General features: G+C 42.6%; 1 protein-coding gene across 21 annotated transcripts in view; it reads left to right on the top strand.

The window, feature by feature from the left end:
- The window catches only part of LOC18433750 (nuclear pore complex protein), a 72,703-nt gene that overhangs the window by 23,167 nt on the left and 25,486 nt on the right, over positions 1-24,050 (top strand). For 13 of the 21 annotated variants that reach the window (XR_016046096.1, XR_016046095.1, XR_016046097.1 and 10 more), the window contains 6 exons: positions 1,745-1,776; positions 1,869-1,994; positions 4,413-4,571; positions 15,922-16,014; positions 16,122-16,289; positions 16,859-16,957. Coding sequence is in view for 18 of the 21 variants with exons in the window: in XM_006843831.4 (XP_006843894.2) it covers positions 1,745-1,776; positions 1,869-1,994; positions 4,413-4,571; positions 15,922-16,014; positions 16,122-16,289; positions 16,859-16,957 (677 nt within the window). In the remaining 3 variants the exon portion in view is untranslated. Of the gene's footprint in view, positions 1-1,744; positions 1,777-1,868; positions 1,995-4,412; positions 4,572-15,921; positions 16,015-16,121; positions 16,290-16,858; positions 16,958-22,133; positions 22,253-22,347; positions 22,833-24,050 lie in introns of those variants that run through there. The other 8 variants (XM_020666856.2, XM_088854104.1, XM_088854101.1 and 5 more) reach the window with 2 other exon arrangements.

Here is a 24,050-nt window from a genome sequence, read left to right on the forward strand (position 1 = left end):
TACATTTTTACACTTTGTGGCTTCCAAAACCATTATAGAGAGAATATGAATGCAGATAAGATCCAAATGAATCATCGTCTTGGCTTTTTCTTGCCCCTTCGAGTAGCTAGGCATGATACCTTAAAAGTGGGGATCAAGATCCCAAGGAGATTCCTATCCTAGATTGCTGGAGCGCAATCCTAGAGTGGGGAAGTCATCCAACCGTAAAACCATCCAAGATTGCATTAAAGCTACCATCATTTAGGCAAAACGGTAGAAAGGTTTCCACACGTTGTCAATTTCGGATTCATAACTAACTAGAAGGTTCATCCTCACATACCGGCCAATGGTGATTACTAGGTCAAGTGTTCGGAGATTCCCAGTACTTGATTCCCTCAGACTTAGATAGTTGTTCCCTTGGACAACCTAGCATTGCTGGTTATTGGGGTATTCTTAGAGGTCCCCAGGGAAACATTATTTTTCCCTTCTCAGGTTGCATTGGCACTTTTGACTCAACAATGACCGAGATGATTGTGCATTGAAAGGACTTAAAGGACCTTCCAAACTTGAATCGACGGCAATAATCTTATAGTTGAGGGGGACTCGAGCAATAGTATCCTATTGACCTCCAAGAGCGCCCAATGGCCATGGATACTCGTTCCTTTATTTGACCATATATTTTCCTATGCAGGAACCTGCCAGTCAGCTTCACTAACTTGTGGAGGAAGGCCAACCAGATAGCTGATTTCCTTGCCAAAGAGGGGGCAGCAAGGTGCCCCACAGGGGCCAGTTAGCTCTAGAGACATTGGACATACCTCTCTCGCTCTGTCTTTTCTCCCATTCTTTTATCCCTTCTCTTTGTCTTGCTTCTCCCTCCTCTTATCCCACCTTTTTTATTACACAGCTGTTATTTATTTCCACAAAAATCATTTCCTCTTTCTTTTATTGTGGGGGCCTTGTATGTTCTCTATATTTTGACATTTACCATGATGTAGAGTACTCTCTGTATGTGGGCTGTCAATTTGTTTGTTATAGAACAATCTACAGAGTGTACCAAGTAGAATACATTCAAAGAGACATCATATTAGCTAGGCTGGGTCTTCCTGCAGTTCATTCACTGGAATCCCCAACAGGATAACTGCATAACAATCTCTGCTTCAGTACCCCATCTTCTGAAGCAACCTTGAGCAAGTTACAGTATGCAGTATTGTGTAGGAATACATGCCAGGTATAATTCTTTCCACATATAATACCAATATAAGCCAAAGAGTTTTGGTGGAAGTATCACCTTGTTTAAAACATTTTGGCTTCATGTTAAACCACCTTGAGTCCATGATAAAATATATGAAATGACACACATGGGGCTATTTTTCAAAAGTGAATATGCTATAGGGGCTTGGAAAGCTAAGGTTTCTTACTAATTGTCGTGGTTGGCCTGGTGTAATAAACGTATCATTTCCTTTATTTTTCTTGAATAATAATGTTGCTTGCTCTTTTCTTGTTTAGTTGATGGGAATGCGATTTTTTCATACTTGAGCTTTTGATATTCTACAAAGGATATTTTATTTGGGGGATGAAGGCTGTTGTCCTCTCATTGTTCAAAACCCTATAAAAAGTAGTTTTGCTATTGTTTGCAATGTATAAAGATATACTTTGGGAAAAGCTATTTAGAGGTAAATGCTTTGTTCTCATATAGAAGATGTTAAGTAAGAACACATGCTTTTTATGGCCTCTAATTTGAGGTAGTTTATTTGTCATCATGCAGGGAATGATGAGATTCCAGGTAGTCTTATAATGGTAACGTCCCTCTCAATAACAATTGATTGTCTTCTGCTTTTTTAGAACTGTTTTTTGGCTTGTCATGACTTTTGGACATATATCCTTGACAGTCTCCTTCGACTTCACATCAAGAGGCTTGCAACTTTGTTCTTATGAACCACACAGCTCAGTTGTGCCTTCGAATTGTTCAATGGCTTGAAGATCGTGCTTCTAAAGTTCTCGATTTGGAGAAGAGGGTATATATTTCTTGCCATTATGGGACTCTTGTCTTTCTCTAGAAAATAATGTCCTTTTTATAAAATGGAGGCACCGAAAATTAGACTAGAAAACCACATGGTTCAAACTCTCCCATCTTGGAGGATCTTGAAGATTCCCTTGAACAGGGGTCACGGATTTGTCTAGGATGCTATGCATGCCATTGTGAGCTAGTAAAGATCATTTTTGGTAAAAAAAAAAAGTGGATTCTCTAAGATGACCTTGACAACTTACCATGCATTACATATGGAAATTGAACAAATTAGTAGTTAAGAGTTTTTTGTGTGTTTTGAAAACATATTTTGCTTTGTCTTCCTGCTCTCCCCTCCCCTAGCTCTCCAATCAGTTTTCTGGAGTCTTGGTTTTTGGTAGGCAAGTTTTGTGCCCTCTTTTCTCAATTTGCACACTTGAGTTGCGGGCTGCCTGCTCTGTATTTCACTCCCGACTTATGGGGTGCCCGTTTCGAAAGCCTATTTCTTTTCTTCCTTTCCATCATGAGTTGCTCTGTCCTGTTTTTCCTCCCTTCTCTAGTAATCTTCATTTCCTCTATATGTCCCTCCTGGCAGCCCCCTACTCTCTGTTTCTAAAAGTAAACTTTTTTGTCAAAAGAAATCTTCATCACTTAGATGATTCTTTTTTTGTGTTTATACTGAAACATTCTTTTGTTAATGGAGCACCCAGACTCTCAGCTGCCTCTCTCACATCGTCTGAGGACCTTCTGTAAATATTTATCAATAGTTAATATATAGTCACCGTTATCAAAAAAAAAAAGAAGCACCAGATTCCAGGCAGAAATGAGTATATAAAAATATATTGTTCACAAATATAGAAAGATAAATTCAAAGATATTGTTCATAAATTTATATTGTTACATATTCTATAAAGAAAGAAAGAAAGTACTCAACCTGCTGCTTCTCTAAAGTTGAATACCTGTATTGTGATCCACAGTATATGATAGTGGTACATCACTTGTGCTTCAATAAACTTACACCCAATATATGTACCAATGTCCTCAATCCATAGTTAAGAACCTGCAATATAAGTTGAATCTATGCCCCACTGTCCATATTCCATGATAATAGAGTTATTAACCTACTCTTTAATCCACAATATGAATGTTCATCCTTACAAAACTCTAATCTGTGATCTATTTTTGATGGTTCATTGTCCATATCTATGTGATTCGCATTCCATGTATCACAATGCATGAGCTATAATTCTACTCAATGAGCTATTAACTTGAGTTTTAATATTTATAACTGTTGAGTCTCAAGTAATTCATTGTAGGGTTTATTGGTGGAGTGATTTTCTATGAAAAGTGAAATAGAATATAAAGCGTTTGGTTCCTATGAGGAAGCTTCATCTTTAAAAACAACATTATAGGGATTCTCATGGGATGACATTAGTATATATCTCATTATTATATTGGGAATGTTATGTATTTAGCCATATTTCCTGTTTTAATGGAAATTCCTTAATAATAGGGATGTGTGGAGTGTGGGACATACTACACACATCCCATCATTAGGGGATTTTCTCGTACCTCCTTTTGTGAATCACCTCTCTCTGTACCGACTTACTCTCATTTATCTCTTTTTTTCTGCTTTTATCATCTTTCTCACTCCCACTTCGCCTTTTCTTCTTTCTCTCTCTACACACACACACACATAATCCCATGGGTTATGGGACGATGATCCTATCAAATGGGGATCATGTCCCCATGGAAGATCCACTCTTGCAGCGTGCAACCACGGTTCTGGAGTGGGTTTGCCCACTAAAGGGGTTTCTGAAAAAGGCTATTCACAGGATGAAGGAATTACACTGATGTAACTATGTTCTAGGCTATTCTTAAGTATTAATGCTGTGAGTTATGTCATGATCCTAGCCCAACTAATCTAGGTGGCAATACATTTATTAGGAAAAGAGATTCTCCAAATGGTGATACTAAGGTTTAAAAAATGTTATCATGGCTATTATGATAGTCATAATGCAAACGAGCATTGGCTGCTACAGAAAATATTGCAGAATAATGGGGTACCCTTGACGTTAACTTCCATTACACCCATTATAATGGTATCCTTGGCCATTATAATGGGTTGTAATGTATCTTAATACCTTGGTCTGTGCTTACATTTAAAGGTTTGCAAATTTTGAAACTCTGATTGTACTATTTCTGTTCAACACAATACTTTCCTTTCATTGATTTTTTAACAAAGTAAAACATTTAACATTTTCATTAGTTTCTTCTAGTTGGGCACAGACATTTTCTTACTGACCTCTTGTATGTTTTCTATGGATCCTCTTATTCTAATTGAGTTTATGATTGATTTCTTCTTTTATAGTTGATTTTTCAATATAATCTTACATGCTATCTTTTCATGGATTGTTTTTATTTGCAGGTTCGGGGATGGCATGTTGGATCTTATCTTCACCACTCTGGTGTATGGCATCGAACCCAGCGGCTTTTGAAGAAAGGCCCCACTGATACCTCCATTATCCAGCACTTGGATTTTGACGCTCCAACGCGTGAACAAGCTCATCCAGTTCTAGAAGATAAAGTATTGATTTGGATTTATATGCCTGCGTTCATGTTTTTCTACTGTACAAATGGTGACATGTTATGTTGGAAAAATTAGAATTGTCCTTTTTGATGCACATTGACTACGATATAAACCTCTGGAAGTTTTTTGTTGATGTAAAGTAAAGGACCTTTTCCTAGCTTTCAATTGGAAAAGGAAAAGCACAGAGCCAGCACTGCTCTAAATATCTATGGATGAAGTATGGTTTTTGAGAAATTTTTTCTATTTAATTTATTTTTCCTGTCTCTGTTATGTTTATGTTAGAATTTCTTTGCTGACCGGCTAAGAGAAATGTTTTCTTCCATGGACCGTTCACCTTTTTGCTGGTTGTTTTTGTTAACACTGGCCATTTTCATGGTGTCTTTATTATAAGCTCATCAAGCACTTCTCAATATTTGATTTCTTAACCAATTGGAAGGGCAACATTTCTCACAATCCAAGTCAATGAAAAGTTATCTGGTGCCAAAAAAAATTTCGGAAAGTAAACCTCGTCACCATCTTTCCACCTGGAGTGAAATCTATGCCTTATACCCTATAACCTACCACCACAGCCTTCGCCCTAAGACTCCTTTGCTTCCACCTACGCCTCCACCACCGTCTCTCGCTCTGTCCTATGCTCGTGTTGCTTCTTCCCCCCCTACGGTCCCACCGGTGAAGCTACAGGTTTCATCCTCTTCTTCCGCGTCTTCTCTGGCCTCTCCATTCTTACCATTCTGTATTATCACTGAACTAGAGGAGACTGAGAAACTAGCCTGGAAACTCTCGGCATCCCTGGTCGGTACTTTTCACTTGGGACGTGATGACTCGAAAGGGATTGAGAGGTGGGCCAGAAGCCTGTGGGTGGAGCCCAATCTTTTCTGTAGACGGCTCTCTAACGGAGACTATCTGTTCTCTTTCCCCTCTCAGAACCAAGCTAACTATGCCTTTATCAATAGTTCTTTCAAAGGAACCCCTCGCTCTCTCCGTCGTTGGTCGCTTAAAGAAAACTCCTCCAGGAAGCAGAGGGTGTGGATTACCCTACACCACATTCCGCTTCATGCTTGGTCCCCTGTAACGTTCAAGAGAATAGTTGCAGCTTGTGGTAACCTAGTCTCTGTCCACTGGATCTCGCTTGAAACCTTGCCCTTAGGCTCTATTCGCCTACTAATCAAAGTGTTGGATCCCACGAAGATGCCGCAAAAGGTTTGGTTGGATATCAACGAATATTTACCCTGTTTCGATCTCTTGGTCCTCTGCCTCTCCCCCCTCTCTTGATTTCCTACACCAACCTCACCGGAATACCTCTCCGGTTACCTCACCCCGGCAATGGAAGGTGGTGACAAGGAAGAAGGTTTCTCATTTGAGGCCTTGTCGGAGACCCTCTGAATCATCACAACGGCAAACTTGGTGCCCTCGCCCTTCGGTGCAGCCCACCCAGAATTTGGCAAGGAACTCCTTCTCGGCACTGGTAGGGGACCCAGCGGAAGGCCTGACTCGTTCTGACTCACCTTCCCCCCCTGTTCTTGTGCAAGAATCGCTGAGGCCTTCGGGTCCAATGGTAGATTCGGGCGATGCAGGTGAACTGAACCAACGCTAGGGGATGGAGGTTGTAGAGGACTCCTAGCCTCTAAACGTCTCGGGCTGGGGCGACAAACCCGGCCTTCATCCCTCCCTCCCCCATCTTCTCTCTTGCTTGACGCCGGGCCTCCCCTTCTACCCGACCATTTTCCCCCCTTACCTTTTGACTTTCCCTCTCCCCCGACATCTCTCTCTTCTCCTGTGAAGGCCACGTGTCCTACTTTCCCCCCTAACCCCTTACAACCGCTACATGCATCGGTTCACACGCGCCTGCCTCAGGCGCCCCAGCCGCCTGACTCCTACCACCTGGCAGCAGAGGACTCTTTATGGCAGAGGGAGCAGCTCGAGGCCTTCCAGCTGTCCCTGCCACTAACAACCCCCTCATCCTCTCCTCCCCAGGGGTCACCTTAGGGAAACCCTGACTTCTCACCTAACCCTGGCTCCCTTCGAGGCCCTCTACCCTCTGGTGGCGTGCTCGAGGCTGACCTGCCTAACCCTGTCCTATCTCCCTCTCTTCCCCCCTCTTCGGGCCCTTTACCCAATCTTTTTGGCATGCAATCGTCCTACTAGCTGGCCCCCCTCCAGTTTTCGTTCAAGAAAGCCCTGCCAACTACGCCTGATATACTTTCACCGGAGCAACTTCCTATAAGTTCCCATTATCCTTCTGAGTCCTCCTCGCCTCCGCCTGCCACTGTATCTTTGCCTTTTTCTCACCCTGTCCCTCTCTCCTCCACCGCTCCAGTGATGGTGCAGAGTCTTCCCCTTCCTTGTTCCCTCTCTCTCTCTCTCTTTCTTCCCTTTTAACCTAGACTTCCCCTCCCCTGTGGGCCTTAAGCCCTCCACCATCCTGAAGATGAACAACAACTTCCTTCCAATTGGCATCGTCATCTCCCAATCGCTGGACCCCTACCCTCCTGACACTGCAACAGTTGTAGAACTCCTTGCTCCTCACCTCTCCTTCACCCCCCACCTCGTTCATATCCAGAGGGCCCAAACAATCCACTTTGCTTGGTCCCTTGAATCACCTTACCTTATCTCCTCCTACACTTCTGTCCAGTTTCACCAGTTCCTTACTTTATTCCTACCATCTCCCTCCTCCTTCTTCGGACTCTCCCTCCGACCCAACTGCTCATATTCTTGAGAACCTCCCAGTCGGTAACTCCTTTCTTTCTCCCCCTTTGAATACTCCCAATGATCACCCTCCCTTCTCTGAGAATGATACCTCAGCTCCTATGCTGGCCTTGTCGTCTCCTATTAACCCTAGCCCTTCCCCACCTCTTCTGACCCTTCCCTCTGACCTATACCCGTTGGCCCAGCCTCTTAACTCCTCCTTTGTTATCCCAGAAGAACCTAGGCCTCAAGGAGTTGAAAAGGAAGCAAAACATTTTGAAGACAGGGCTAACCTAGTGGAAGATAGGATGAGAACTATGTTCAGGATAATGGGAATTGAGTACGTTGGACCAGAAGGACCCGCACATAGATTTATCACGGTGAACGCTGAAAGCAGGATACAAGTGAGACTCAGAGGACAAAGAGAGCTTTGTAACCTGTTTTCTTCCCTTCCCTTCCCTGGAAAAGTTTTGGATGTTTGTCCTCCCTCTCCCTCTCCCTCTCCTAGACGCGCTAGGAGGTCCCCAGGACTGTCCTCCTCCCCAGCTCTCACTCTCCTCAAATGAAAGTGCTGACCCGGAACATCAGAGGTCTAGGACAAGCCTCTAAGAAAGACGCGGTCAGAGCCTTTACCCATAAACTCTCCCCAACCATTCTAGCTCTCCTAGAAACCAAACTACTAGACCTTGACCTACAGCTTATCCATCAGGTCTGGGGTAGGAGAACATGGCAGTGGGTCTCCCGGCCGTCATTTTGGGCCTCAGGAGGTATTTGGGTGGTTTCGGACGCATCAGACCTATCTCTTATCTCGCAATTCACTGGGGAATTCTCAATTACCCTCCTTCTTTTTAATATCACTGATGGCGTCTCATGGAAATTTTTGGCGGTCTATGGCCCGAATTCCAATACCATCAGACAAAGATTTTGGGCAAAATTGGACCACATTGCCTACCTTCCTCACCCCATTTGGTGTGTGGGAGGTGCCTTTAACGTCGTCTGCTGGTCCCATGAGAGGAATTCCTCGTCCTCAATCTCCCCAGAAATGAGGGACTTCTCAGACTTTATCAGCCATAATGAGCTTATTGATATCCCCCTCCAAGGCTGCAAATTTACTGGGTCTAACCACAGCTCCAACCCCCCCATCTCTAAACTTGATAGATTCCTGATCTCGGCAAATTGGGAGGAACATTTCCCTAGATCGCTATCTATGGCCTTACCCAAACTTACCTTGGACCACTGTCCCATCCTGCTTGACACAAATGCTGTAAATAGGGGTCTCCGTCCCTTTAGATTTGAACTTCATTGGCTCCTAGAGAAAGACTTACCAGCTCTAGTCCAATCTTGGTGGAGTTCCTTCGACTCCCAGGTTTCGGGGAGAGTGGGATTTGTCCTTCAGAGGAAAATTCAGTTCCTCAAAAGGGGCTTTCAAATCCTGGAGTAGAACCACTTCTGAGAATTTTATGCAATTAAAGTCTTCCTTACTGGAAACAATCAAGAACCTTGATGGCATCAAAGAAACCAGACCCTTAGGAGCTTCAGAACTGAACCTTAGGTCCAAGACTAAGTTGGAGTACTTGCTTGTTTTAAAGAAAGAAGAAATCTATTGGTTTTAGAGATCGAGAGTTTCGTGGTTGAAAGCAAGGGACCACAATACAGGTTTTCGTCATCGGATAGCCAATTGTCGAAGTAGAGACAATGTTATTACGATGGTGACAGTTAACAACTCTTACCTCACCCTTCCTGGTGAAATTCAACAAGCCATTCTTCTATACTTTCAGAACTTATGTTCACCCCCCCTGAACCTAGACCCAGATTCTCGACCTTAGACTTTCTAACGCTCACCGAAGCCTAAGCAACTTGGTTAGAGCGACCTTTCTCTGAACAAGAGATCCTCATTGCGATTAAAGCTCTAGCAAGCGACAAGGCCCCTGGCCCTGATGGCTTCCCGATTGCCCCCTTCAAGGAGTTCTGGAACATAGTACGCCAAGACTTCAAGAAATTCTTTGAGGAATTCTTCCACAGGGGCCTTTTAAACAAAGCAATGAATGCCACCTACCTTGCCCTGGTCCCCAAAAAGGAAGGAGCTGAGGAAATCAAAGACTTTCGGCCTATCAGCCTCCTCAATTCCTCCTACAAGATCCTGGCCAAGGTTCTAGCGTCAAGGCTGCAACATGTCCTGCCTTCCATTATCTCTAATCCACAATCTGCCTTTATCAAAGGCAGACAAATCCTGGATGGGGCCTTAGCAGCACATGAATGTGTCCATTCGAGACATCGCTCTAAACAACCTGGTCTCATCTTTAAAATAGACTGGGAAAAGGCATACGACCATGTAGAATGGTCTGTCCTTAATGGGACTTTGGTCAGAATGGGTTTTGGGGAAAAATGGAGGAAGTGGATGAGTGGTTGTTATTCTAACCCGCACGTTTCCATTCTCCTAAATGGTTCCCCTATCGGCTACTTCCCCTCCTCGAGGGGTTTGAGACAAGGAGACCCTCTCTCTCCCTTCCTCTTCGTCATAGTTGCTGAAGTCTTTAGTCGATCTTTTTCCCGGGTCTACTAAGCTGGACTCCTTACGGGCTTCAAAACTAGTAGAATGGGGCCCATAGTCTCCCACCTACAGTACATGGATAACACCTTGGTCTTCATAGATGCTACCATTGCTAACGCAAATACCCTTAAAACTTTCCTCATCTGCTTCAAATCAGCTACTGGGTTCAAGATTAATATGGAAAAATCAAGCATGCTGGGGGTGGCTTTGTCACCTTGTGAAATTAGAGATCTCATTCCAGCATGGGAATGTAAAGTACAGAATCTGCCTACTACCTACCTCGGCCTCCCCTTGGGAGTTGGTAAGCCCATAAAATAGCTTTGGTCCCCTGTCCTAGACAAGGTTGATCGACGCTTGACTGGTTGGAAGGGTAGATATCTTTCCTTCGCAGGAAGAACTACCTTGATAAAAGCTACCATAGCAAACTCCCCAATCTACCTCATGTCCCTTTTCCATATGCCTGCCCAGTTGGCGAACCGGTTGAATCAACTCGTGAGGAACTTCCTTTGGTCTGGGCAGGAAGACAAGAGGAAATACCACCTTGTTGCCTGGGACAAGGTCTGCCAACCAAAAGAGAAGAGAGGCTTTGGAATAAAGGTACTTTGCAAACACAATTTGGCCCTGCTTGGGAAGTGGTGGTGGCGTTTAGCCACTTAGCCAAATACCCTTTGGGCACAAATTGTGAAACACAAGTACAAGATTCTTTACAAAACTGGCTGCCAGGAAGAGCCCAAAACCATAACTCGTCGGGAGCCTGGAAGTCTCTTTTATCAGTGCTGCCCTCTTTCAAGAGATACATTCTGTTCTACGCGATAGAAGGTTCGAGAGTTAAATTTTGGCAAGATATTTGGTTAGGGTCTACCCCATTGTGTGAGGCCTTTTTGACCCTATTCTCTCTTTCAAGTAACCAGGATTCCTCCATTGCCCAACTCAGCCTCGTAGGAGATCGTAGAGTCTGGAATCCTTCCTTTCGAAGGAACCTAAATGAAGAGGAAACTTCTGATTTCCAGCGACTGCTGAACTCCCTTCACAATCTCTTCTTCCTTTCCCAAGGAAGAGATAAAATTATTTGGACCTTAACCCCCTCGGGCAAGTTCTCAGTGGCTTCACTCTACAAAAATCTCTCCTCCCACCCTCCCACCACCGAAAGTTCTCTAGAATTTGGTCCACTATAGCATCACCAAAAGTCTAGACCTTTAACTGACTCGCCTTTTCACAAAAAGCCCTCACTGTTGATCACCTACAAAGAAGAGGGGTCCCCATTCCTAATAGGTGTGAACGTGCGGAGGAAACAAATTCCCACATATTCCTGCACTGTGACTTCTCTTCTGATCTATGGGGCAGGGTCTTACAGTTGTTTGGCACACAGTGGTTTACCCCACCCTTAGTAAACGCCCTCTTAACCCACAACTTTGAATCAAGTTGGCCTAAGGCAGGAAGAATCCTGTGGAAGGCGACCTTAGCTGCCACCATCTGGTTAGTGTGGCTGGAAAGAAATTCCATAATTTTTCGTGGTACGAGGATCTCAACTCCGACTCTTTTCTAGAAGGTAACCACCCTGGTTACGTTTTGGACGTCCAACTTTCACTTCTTCGCCGGAATTTCAGGAACTCTCTTCCTCTCCCAATGGGGAAATATCCTCCATCACCAACCAGCGAGGGCTAGTAGGCCAAGCAACTGGTTACGACCAACTCAAGGCAGCATCACACTTAATTTTGATGGGTGTTCCTTGGGGAATCCTAGTCCAGCAAGGGCAGGAGGAGTCTTCCGAGACTTTAAAGGCAATATCCTCCTCACCTTCTCCGAATTCCTTCGCTTCAAGGACTCGCACCGTGCAGAATCCTTAGCCCTTTTCCTTGCTCTAAAAAAATTCAACCCTTCTTGGGTCCCAAGTTTGATAGTGGAAGGTGACTCATGGAATGTAATTTCTTGGGCTAGTAGGACGTGTGATCCACCTTGGCACTTGACCCAAGTGTTTGATGAGGTGCAACAAATTTGCAGGGCTATGGACGTCTCATGGCTGCATACCTGGAGGACCTCCAACGATATCGCGGATAGGCTGGCGAAGGAGGGCGCTAGAAGACAGGACCTGTCGGCTCAAGCTGGATTCACGTTCTTTTTTGTTTTGAACCAGTGAACCTCTAAGTTGTATTTTGGATCTTTCTTTTTTACTTTGTCACTGTACTCCTCTAGGTGGAGGGTCACTGTTATAAGCCCTGTCCTAGCCTCGTTTTTTGTTAAGGGGGAAATCTTATAATCCAATTACTGTGCAGGGGCTACTGATTTTTTGTACCGGGAGTCCCATCTAGGGGGATCTCCTGAAAAAACTTTATACTGTACTATCCTCTCTTCAGCAATACAAAAGTTAACATTATAAAAAACAAAACACTAGAATTGAACTTTTGCTGGTCATTGCATAGAAAATGCTTGGAAAAGCAGCAAGGCATAAAAGTGATCCCTAAAATTGATAGTGTTTAACATAGTTATGTGTGTGTACTGAAATGATGCTTCTTATTTCATATTCATATCATTTAATCTGGTATTTTACGGCATTCTTAAATTCATTTGGTTTTGGGACTGTACTTATCATTGATTTGGATTAAGCATCCATGCACATGATCCATATTTATCTTATGTACGAGTTGTGAAATTAACAAGCTCTATAGGTTGAAAACATTATCTTAAACTCAATACTGTGAACACCTCTTTATGCTAGACATGATGAGGTCTTGGAGCTCCAATAATAATTCGGGTATTCTAGGTACTTCGGAAAGGGTCTTTTTGGTATTTCTGAAGAGATGAACCACCATTCTGAAAATTGGTCTACAGATTTTTACGAAATTTGATTATGTGGAAAATCTACTTTTGGTCCTCCGCCAAGGTGGTGAACCAAGAAACTGTGGCTACTCAAATTATTTGTACTTGTTGTCACAAGCTGAAAATATTTTCCTGTCAAATTGTTATTGGGAAATGTTATATTATGGACATGGGTAAGTGATGGATGAATGATGGACAGCGGGATGAGGGCTCTGAAGCACCCTGGATATTGTGGCCTAGGAGAAGCTTATGCAGCATTTTGGGCCCAATGTCACTTGGTCCTTCAAAGGACCTTTGTGATTCTGTCTGTTTAGTCTTTCCTGCTTTACCTTCCATGGCTAGAAGTCTAGTACAATTATCAGAGAGAATGTTTGAATGCTTTGCTTTTAGCATGGTTGTTAGTAAAACTGTTGGGAAACCTGTTATAAATAGGAAACTTATCTCTTGAGAAACAGGTTAAATCATGTTTGGGAATTTTTGTGGAACATTTCCTGTTCATTCTTCAACACATTGCCCATATCATTTCCCTGTATCTGCTGAAGTTATTCTGAGTTTTCTATTAATTGTCAGGCATTTTTACCGCATGTGCCCTGTTTGTTTCCCTAATACTTCCTCATTATGTGTCTATTTTTTCATTGGGCTATGATGTAATCATTTTCCTCCTCAGACTCATTGGTGTTATTGGGCTGGTTATCTTAAACCATGATGTCTACTCTAGCACTGGGTATTCCTTCCATGATATCTTTATTGGAAGAGGGAGGGGCATGTTGCTGCTGTGATATCTATCACTATGGCAGAGTTTCTTTCTTTGCCACTTTTTAACATGATAGCTTTGATTCTGGTTCTTCTCTGTGACATTTATTTGTGCCTTACCTAATTGAGGCTTTGTCTGTGTAAGGATAGAACAACAGTCGACAAATTTGTTTATTAAAGGCAGACCATCTTTCTCCTACAGCTCTTAGAGGACACAAAAAATTTTAACCACTTATGATAGAGTTTGAGATGATGATATTTTGCGATGTGCTATACATTGTACATGCTGGATGCATGTGTAAGGACAGAGTTCTCATTATGTATGTGTAAGAGCATATTTTAACATAGCTTATTATGTGTCTTTAGGTCTCATTCCTATTGAAAGACGTTGTTCAGAGGTTTGTTTAATAAATATCTAATCCAAGAATCATAACTATCTTTTATGAGGGTTTACAGATCGATCTCTTATAGTAAGCACATATGTGCATGGACAAAGTTGTCTATTTAGGAGTGTAATATGCTGTATGTTGTGATTATTTGTCTAAATATGTTTGTATTGCTGAATACCTGGCTTATTGGAATCTGTTGTCTTCCTGTGCCTTCCTAGTCCTGCTTTATGGAATGAAGTATGTTTCATAATCTTTAGCTTTAAAAGCAAAACATTGTGGATAGGTGTCCAAGGAATGGGTTGTTAATATGGAGGAGATCCTAATATTGACTGATTTTACCAATGTACTTTTCATTATGTTTATGGATTGTCCAACCATATGACAAACAGGTCTGTAAACTCACCAAGGAAGGAGCAGGGTGGGGGCTTTAATAACAGTCTATTTTTTCTTTTTTTTTTGAGAAAGTTAACGGTAAATATTATAATAATAAGAGTTTTACAAAAGTAAGGGTCGAGGTAACCCACATACCGGGTCTCTCAACTGAAAATTGGTCACTAGGGAGTGACCTGTTCTAGAAGACTGGCTCTAACATTTTTTGGATAATGTTGACTTTGTATTGCTATAACAAGAAGGAATACAAAAGATTGAGGAAAGAGATATTCGAGATTACCCTCGAGACGGGTATCTCGGTAAAAAATTAAGCCATAACCCCTATACAAACTATATACTTTTGGGGAGACTGTATACAAAAAATTGGGCTTATAGGCACGCCCTTTTACAAGAAGTCAAAGGAAAAAAAGAGTCCTAGAGACCTCTCTGGTCCAGTGCAAAAAAGGAGATGGACCATTCATTGTCTTCCATTTGTGGTCGTCGCCGCACACCATCTTTAGCTAGGAGGTCGGCGGATTCTTTTCGACGTCCGCCATGTATGCCTCCAGCAGACATTGGTATCCCTGCATAGGTGATAAATCTCATAAAATATCCTAGATAGGTACCAAGGAGGATCGGTTGTGCTTGCTGCCCAAGATAGTGTTTTTAGCATCTCCTTCCACCACTAAGGACAAAGACTGGCTCTAACATTACCAGTGAGGCAAAAGATAAGGGCTTATATAAACTGCCCATTACGAGATAGAAGACTACAATCTAGAAAGAGGTGGCCTCCCCGCTGTGCTAACGATATAGATCTCCCTGTTGTGTGCATCTAGACGTGTGTAGAAGGCTGGTTCCTTGGCGAGACGATCTGTGAAGTTGTTGGACGTCCTCCAAATATGCGTCCATGAGATGTTTATACCCCTGCAAGTATGCTCAATTTCGTCAAAAATGCGTGCTAGGTACCAAGGAGGAGGGGCCTTTCTAGCAGCCCAGGATATAACTTTTTTGGCATCTCCCTCTATGTGCAACCGTGGGCCCCAGGAAGGGTTAAATTTCTTGGTTCCCATCAACGGGGCCATGGTCTCTGCGAACTGTGAGTGTTTGTGACCAAGGTGTTCTGAGAAGGATTTCACCGTTATGGTCACGGAAGACTCCTCCCGCGCCTTCTAGGCCTGGGGGGGGAATCCAGTACGAAACTCTTGGGTTGCGGTGAGGGGTTAGTTGAATAAGGTTCACCTAGTTGCGAAGAAAACTAGCCACCGAAAACCCAGTGAACATATTGTGGTTGGAAGCCCAAAGATTACCATCGAAGTCTCCCTTTGGATTTTGATATGTTTGTACTTGCTCCCCAGTTCCTCCTTGTCATTATGCGACCTTTCCTCTCTCTGTATATATTTATCTCTTGTTCTATTATTCTCTTTCCCCTCCCGATTTGCTTAATCTTCTCTGGTTACATGGACTCTTTCGATCAACTTAATGTATATTTCTTCGGTATATAGACTTAAAAAATGAGCCACTATAGAAGACTTAGATAAGAGCCATTGGGTCCTGTATGTAAATGCCTATGGGTGGTAGAATAACTGTACTATGTTCCATTACAGTCTCCCTAACTGTTTCTATGAATACTCTTTGTTATCAGATTCCAATCTGGTTTAACACCCTCAATTTTATTATTGTTCCATGTCCTTTTCTGGATGGGTTGCATTTATGATAGTTGCAAAGTTGCTTTGGATAACTGTTGTTTGATTTGGCTGTTAACTGAAAATACTATACTGGATAGAAACAAGATGAAGCTCTTCTGGAAGATATTTGGCTTCTGCTGAGGGCAGGAAGAGTAGAGGAGGCATGTGACCTTTGCCGTTCTGCTGGTCAGGTATGTGGTTTATTGTTTATCGATCCAACTTCCAGGATTTTGGGCCTTATCATCAGTAAATCTTATTAAATTATTTGTGTGCTTTTTGTTGTTTTCTTTTTCTGAAGCCTTGGAGAGCAGCAACTTTATGTCCCTTTGGTGGTCTAGACTCCTTCCCATCTGTCGAAGCATTGGTGAAGCCCGGAAAAAATAGAGCACTGCAAGCTGTTGAGCTGGAGATGGTAATTGGATTTCAGCGGCGACTTTGGAAATGGGCTTGCTTCTCTGCTGCAGAGGTAGAAATTGAGATTTTCATCAGCAGTTCACTTTAAAAAAGCATGATGAATTTCATTGTTGCTCTTAAAACCAAAACCTTTAAAGTCCTAGCAGTTGAGATTTTTATTTGATGGAATCAGATAGTGGCGCAACTTGCTTGTAAATGATTTGCTTTTATTCAACTGGCAATGCATTTCTTGCTATTTCCAGAATAAAAATAAAAAAGAATGCATTTCTTGTTCTCCTGCTGAAACATTTCTTTGGTGTTGTTCTTTGTATTTACTTAGGTTGGTCTACGCGTTCTTGCTTATTATTTGGCTGCTATCATATCTAACTGAGCTTAGCGCCTCTGAATGTCTGCTTTCTGTCTCGAGGATCTCGACTCAGAGCTTTGTTTCCCTTGACCATGGCAGCGTTTACAATGTTTTTTCCCCTCTGAATGTCTGCTAATGCAGTTTTAAATTATAATTGACATGATAGTTAAGTAATTTTATATATCTAGTACACAATTTGATTCTTATTGATGCCCAATTGCATCCATGGAGTTCTGATTCCTGTATATTTCTTGTAAACTTTACCAATTGTGCAGAAAATTGCCGAGCAGGATGGTGGGAGGTACGAGACAGCTGTATTTGCAGTGCAGTGCAGTAACTTAAAGCGTTTGCTTCCAGTCTGCACAGATTGGGAGGTACGTGCTTCTCTGTTAGTCTTCTATGTATCAGTCAGTCACATATCTTGACGCAAGCAAAGGTTATAATATTGCTTTCCATTTTATACTGATTATTTGCTTTCTTGCCCTTTTTAGTGTCTTTTTGGTTGCGTTGTTTTTTTGAACAATAGAAAACTTCTATTTGGGTTATGGAAAATCCAATCCATTACCAGCACTAGGGCGAGAATGTGACCTTCACTTCTCTAACATAAATCCTTAGCTTTAGCATCTCTTTTTCTAAGATATTATGTAGCTGATTGCCTCATTAGTCTAATAACCTGTTTGAGAGCACAACTAGAATTGGAGGCATTCTGATCTCTAGTTCAGGAGCTCCATTAGAACTGGAAGAATGGATATCCCCAATAACTTTTTATTTCTGGATAGAAACTAAAGCTTCTCTACATGGCAAACAACCAGTCTCAAGGCCAATAGTATCCATCTCTACTGGCATCTAGAACCTCGTATTATTTTTCTCTGCCTTTTTCTAGACCCCATGCCCCAGGTTCGAGAGTGATTACCAGTGTTAAAAAAACTCAGATTTGGCCACCTAGGTGGCCAGGGGTCCTGGCCAACTAGTTGGCTGGGCAGGCGCGCAGATTCCTTGGTGACCCAAAAAGAGAGGAGAGGGGTTTGGGGCCTCTAGGATACTGTTGCGGTTTGGGTTGGATACCAGACCCCCTATCAATCAAGCCCAAACCCAAATCATCATATTTTCAGATTCTACGAAGTATAAGACATACTCATTAGGGGTTCAACCTAAATTGTCAGGCCCAGGCCTGGCCCTATTACCAATCAGACCTGATTTGTTGGGATTGAGCCAGCTCGTGTCCGAAACTAGAAACCCTGTTCCCTGTCAAGTTAGGCCCAGGCTGCTTGGCCCAATGACCTGAGTTTCTTGATCTTTTAGTGCTCACCATATCAATTATAAAAATTCACTAAAGCGTTGTTATTCTTTTTGCAATTTATAGTTTTGTCCAAAATAGCAGTAGCATAACTTCATAGGGGGGGGGGGGGGGGGTTGTTTGAAAAGTTGTACTTATGTTACTTCAGATGCTGGAGCCCATGGGCCTGTGATTTCCCATCTGCAATACGCGGATGACATGCTCCTTTTCTGTGAAGCCTCGACCCAGCAGGTCGACACCTTGCGGGTTTTCTTGTAAGTGTTTTGAAATGGCTATGGGCTTCCTAGTTAACATGGCCAAATCCTCGATATTGGGTGTTGCCTTGAATAGCCAATCTGTGGAACTTCTGGTAGCCCCCGACGTACCTAGGTCTTCCCCTTTGTCTAGGGAAGCTGAAACATGGCCTTTGGAGCCATCTGATTGATAATTTTGATTGGCGACTTGCAGCCTGAAAGGGCAGGTTCCTCTCTCCTGTGGGTCGCATGACCCTAATAAACGCGACCCTCTCTAATATCCCAATTTTCCAAGTGTCCTTTTTCCTTATGCCTGCCTTGGTCCTTACCCGTTTAGAACATCTCATGAAGCAGTTCCTTTGGTCCAGGATGGTGGTCGGAAGTTCCACCTGATCTCCTAGGACAAAGTCTGTAGGCCCATTTGAGCTGGTGGCTTGGGTATCCATAGGCTTAAGCTCTACCACTTTGCCCTATTAGGAAAATGGTGGTGGTGCTTTGCCACCCAGGAGATCCACCTTTGGAGAGAGGTCCTTACGTCAAAATATCGCATCCCAGCCTCCGCTTGGCAAACCGAGAGGGTGGGCTCAGCAATTCCTCGGGAATTTGGAAAGCAATTAACCGGTTTCTTGCTCTATTTTAAGACCCACTCACTGTTTCGCGCCAGAGCTGGCATCAGGTCTGGTCGGACCTTTGGATAGGCCATTCCCCGCTTAGGGAAAGCTTCCAAAATCTTTACCTCCTGCCTCCAACCGAGATGCTATAGTTGCGGAGCACCATGGGGGTACCAGAGTATGGATCCCCAGGTTTAGAAGATCGTCGATGGAGCATGAGGAAGCCGACGTCCTTGCCATCTCTTCCTTGCTTCACTCTCTCGTCCTTCCTAGCTAGGGCCAAGACGCTTTAATCTGGGCTCCCACGCCCTTGGGGATTTTCACAGTCTCATCTTTCTATAGGGTGATACTGGCTCAAGCCATCTTCCTTTCCCCTTCCCTCTCCTCTTGTGCCTGGTCAAACCTCTCTCCTCCTAAGATTAGATGGTTCACGTGGCTAGTGTGCTCGGAAAGAACCCTAACAGTGGATTAATTGCAATGGAGAGGCATTCAACTCCCAAACCGATGCATTATGTGTCTCAACGACGAGGAATCAAACCCTCTTTTCTTCCTTCATTGCCCCCTTGCTCAGGCCCTTTGGACTGAGATCTTAAGCCTCTTCGGTTGGTAGTGGGTTACCCCTCCATCCATCCCTCATACTTTTCAGCAGCTTTTCTCCCCCCGTTGCCCGAACCACGGCTACTCCCTTGAAGAACAGCAGTGTCTGGCCTTATTTGGACCTTCTGGGCTGAGAGATTGTAGAATCTTCCAAGGAAAGATAAAAACTCTTGACTCCCTAATCAACATCCTAAGATCCTCCATTATTTGCTGGGCCAAGAATAGTAAGTTCTTTAAGAATGCCTCTCACTCGGACTTCTACCAAAGCTGGCTGGCCCTCATCTCTTGACGCCGCACAAGAATTCCTTGCTCCTCCCTTTGGTGACCTCGCAACCATGAACCAGTGTTTTAAAATGCGGCCGCATCGCCGCATATGCGGCCGCATCATGTAGGATGTGCTCGCATTCGCATCGCGTACTGGCGCATATGCGCTTTTGACAGATGTGGCTGCATATGCGCCGCGTCAGGCCGCATCATGGCCATATCCCGATTGCACCGCATCAGACCGCATTGCGCCGCATCTATTTCTGCAAAAAAAATTTCGATTTTGCCTCTCGGGGAGGGGCAAAATGGTTTTTTTGTAGTTCCAAAGTTTAGGGAAACTGTTTGGGGGGTTACTATACCCCCTAAACGAAGAATTCCAGCCAATTTTGTGGCTTTTTCTGCATCAAATCAAAGGAAAAAAAAAATTTGGCGAAAATTTTTTTTTCTTCCAAATCTTCGATTCGGCGGTTGTTTGATACTTGGATGTTCATTTTATGCATTTGATTGTTGATTTGGGGATGTTAAGGTGAATTTGTGATAAGAAATTGGGGATTTCAGAGGCCGTGAAGAAATCGAGCATTACTTCACAGAGTCGGTAACTTTTTATTCATTCTTGTACAATAATACTGTTATACTTATTTTTGGGGCAATGTCTTCTTCCCAATCTTCTAGTAACAAGGATCCGGCTTGGAAATATGCTAAACTAAAAAATCCGAAAGATAGAAATTGTATGATATGCTTGCTCTGTGGAAATACTTATATGGGTGATATTTTTTGACAAAAAGAGCATTTAGCCGGAATTTCTGGGAATGTAAGAGCATGCCCACAAGCTACAGATGATATAAAAAAGGAGATTATAGAATATTTGGATAGATTGAAAAAAGATAAAGAGAAAAAAGAAAAGAAAAGAAAGGAATTACTTGATGATATGCAATTATTTGATGATGTTGATGATGATGATATGTCTGAAGTTGTTATGAGGCAAAGGGGTACTCATACTCCAACGTCAAGAGAGAGGGTTATAAATATTGGTGGAAGTGCTGAGAGAAGAACACCTCTCTCTAAGGGGCCAATGGATTCTTTTTTCACTGCTAGCCCCGAAATTGTGGTTCAGGAGAAAGAAAAAAAACAAACCACAATTGACAATAAATATAAGAAAGAACGAAGGAAGTCGGTATGTAAGTGGATTGCAAAGTGGATGTACATGGCCGACATTCCTTTTAATACTATAACTCTAGATAGTTTTGCATGTTTGGTCCAGGCAATTGGGCAATATGGCTCAGGACTTATTCCTCCTTCACTACATGAGGTTAGGGAGTCCTTGTTGAAGGATCTTGTATTTGATGTGAATAAACTTTTGATTTCTCAGAGAGAAGGGTGGGAGAAATATAGGGCCACTATTATGTGTGATGGTCGGTCCGATGGGAAATCAAGGGCATTCATTAATCTTTTGGTTAATTGCCCAACAGGTACTTTTTTGGTCAAGTCTACTGATGCATCAGACAAGTCACATGATGGTATATACTTATCTGGCTTGATGGATGAGATTGTCGATTGTGTTAGGGAGCAAAATGTGGTACAAATTATTACTGACAATGGTGCCAACTATGCTGCAGCTGGGCATTTCTTGACTTTGAAAAGGAAGCATATGTTTTGGACACCTTGCGCAGCTCACTGTGTTAATCTTATGCTTAAGCAAATGGGTACAACATCTTTATTTAGTGGGGTGATTTCAAAAGCTATGTTTGTTGTTGGATTTATTTACAATCACACCATAGTCCTAAGCATGATGAGGTCTTTTACAAAGAAGAAAGAATTAGTGAGACCGGGTATCACTAGACTTGCCACGTCATTTCTGACTCTTCGAAGCCTAGCCAAGCAAAAAAGTGCCTTGAGGACCATGTTTGCTTCAAAGCAATGGAGTCAAAGCAAATGGTCAAAGCATAAGGATGGGAGAAAGGCTGAAAAAACTATTCTGAATACATCTTTTTGGAGTCAAATAATTATTGCATTAGAGGTGGCTCGCCCTTTAGTGAGAGTGATTCGACTGGTTGATGGTGATGCGAAGCCCGCCATGGGCTACGTACATGAGGCAATGACTAGGGCAAGAACTGAAATAAAAGATGTTTTAAAGGATGATGAAAATATGCGCGAGGCTATACTTGAAACTATTGATAGGAGATGGGATACCCAGCTTCATAGGCACCTCCATTCAGCCGGTTATTTTCTAAACCGATCTCTTCACTACAAGCACCCATCCATTGAGTCAGATCGTGTAATAAATGGTGGGTTCTTAGGTGTGCTGGAGAGGTTGGTGCCAGAAAAAGATATCCAGGATGAGATCCAGAGCCATGAATTGATTAAGTTCAAGTTAGCCTTGGGAAACTTTGGGAGAGATATTGCCACTCGAAATAGGGACACTACATATCCAGGTAAAGGCCAAAAGCCCAAAAATAATTTGTCTTGTCTCTTACTTTATGTATAGTTCCATTGTTTATTTTATACCCTTAATTTTTAACTATATTCTAAATTATAAAATATTATGCAGCTGCATGGTGGGCATTATATGGAAGTGAGACACCAAATCTACAACATCTCGCTATTCGAGTGTTGAATCTCACATGTAGCTCATCTGGTTGTGAGCGCAATTGGAGTGCATTTGAGCATGTAAGTTCTTTACTCCTTATTCCTTAATCCTTATTTCTTGAATTTTAATTTTCTAATCTAAATTTAATTTATCTGATTTCAAATTTCTACCACAGCTCCATACAAAAAAAAGAAATAGGTTGGAGCGGAAAAAGTTGAATGATTTGGTTTATGTGCGGTATAACGAGCGGCTTAGGGAGAGGTATGAAAATCGCACGAAGCTCGACCCTATTCAATTATATGAAGCTGATGGTGATTCCATAAGTGAGTGGACTGTGGATTCAAGACAAGAGCGTGTGTTTGAGGGTGAGGATCTTACATGGCTTGATGTCGAGCTAGCAACAGGGGTTAATGAAGAAGATCGACCTAACACTAGAGCACAAAGGAGTAGAGGAGCTGTTGGGTCTAGTCGCACTCGCACATTAGCTTCAGAGGTCGAGGAGGAAGCTGATTCAAAGGAGACCGATGAAGAAGAATACATGGAGGCTGTCGAGGATGATATTGATGATGCGCATGACGACTCTCAAGATGACTTGTCTGATTGATATTTAAAAAAATGAAGTTCAAATTTCAAAATTGACTCTCAAAATGGATGGTTGTAGTAAGTTATTATTTATTAACTATTAACTTTTCTTGAGCTTGACTTTTGATTTGTATTTTGTAATATCATTATTTTGTGCTTATAGTTATACTTATGGTTGTTGATGGTTGTGCTTAATTATAGTTGTGCTTATGGTGCAAATTTGTGTTGATGGTTGTTGATTGTTGAATGCTTTATGAAGCTGGTTTCAAGTTTCTAGTTTCTATCAGGGGATAGTGGATACAGAATCTCCGACAGCTAATAGTTTTGAAGTTAATCATTAAACTAAAATACCTACTATCACATATATCACCTTCATATTTTTTTCCATGCATTAACTTATTTTTTTAGATTTTTTATAATTTTTTATTGACCGCATCATCGCGATGCACCCGCCTCCAGGCCGCATCGAGCCGTATTGCTGCATCGGCCCCCCACTGCATCAGGGCCGCATCCCACATTTAAAACACTGCCATGAACAAATCGAACTTAACTTCGATGGTTGCTCCCTGGGCAACCCAAGACCAGCAGGGGTCGGGGGACTATTTAGAATTTCGGAGGAGCACACAGTGCTCCTCTACTCCAAACATAACGGTGTCATAAAATCTACTTCAGCTGAGGCCATCGTATATCTTAAAGGCCTTAGAGCCTTCAACCTAGCCTAGAAATCTTTTCTCATCATAGAAGGAGATAGCAGGAATGTTTTATCGTGGGCTTCTGGAGCAGCACCTAGCCCTTGAAGACTACTACACCTTTTTGATGCGATCTCTTTTCTTTGTGCAGCTTCACAAGTCTCTTGGAGACATATGCAGTGGGAAGCTAACACCGTTGCTGATGCTCTTGCAAAAGCTGGAGCTTCCTCATCCTCACTTTTGCCTGCTGGAGCTTGATGTTCACTCCCAACTCCTTTTCTTTTACTCTGCTCTTGTTATCCAAAATTGTACGTGAAAAGAATTTTGGTAGCCCATTCAAAGGCATGTATTTTTTGGACCCATGAGGTTTTTCAGTTTTTGTGTAGGGCCAGTTGTGTTGGGATCTCCCACTCTTATACTCTGTACTCCAGTTGGGTTTGGGGTCTCCCGCTCTTATACTCTTTACTCTCTTCTCTTAATACAAAAGTTAACATTCTCAAAAAAAAAAGTTCCTTTAGATGCCTTTGGAGTTTGATGAAATATTTTTGAAGATAGAATATCTTCTTTCTAGGGTAATTAGATTTTGCAAGTGGAGATTGAATGGCTA

The sequence above is a fragment of the Amborella trichopoda genome, chromosome 12, assembly GCF_054954075.1.
Source record: "Amborella trichopoda isolate Santa Cruz 75 chromosome 12, AtrichopodaSantaCruz75HAP2 v2.0, whole genome shotgun sequence".
In the NCBI taxonomy this organism is placed as follows: domain Eukaryota; kingdom Viridiplantae; phylum Streptophyta; class Magnoliopsida; order Amborellales; family Amborellaceae; genus Amborella; species Amborella trichopoda.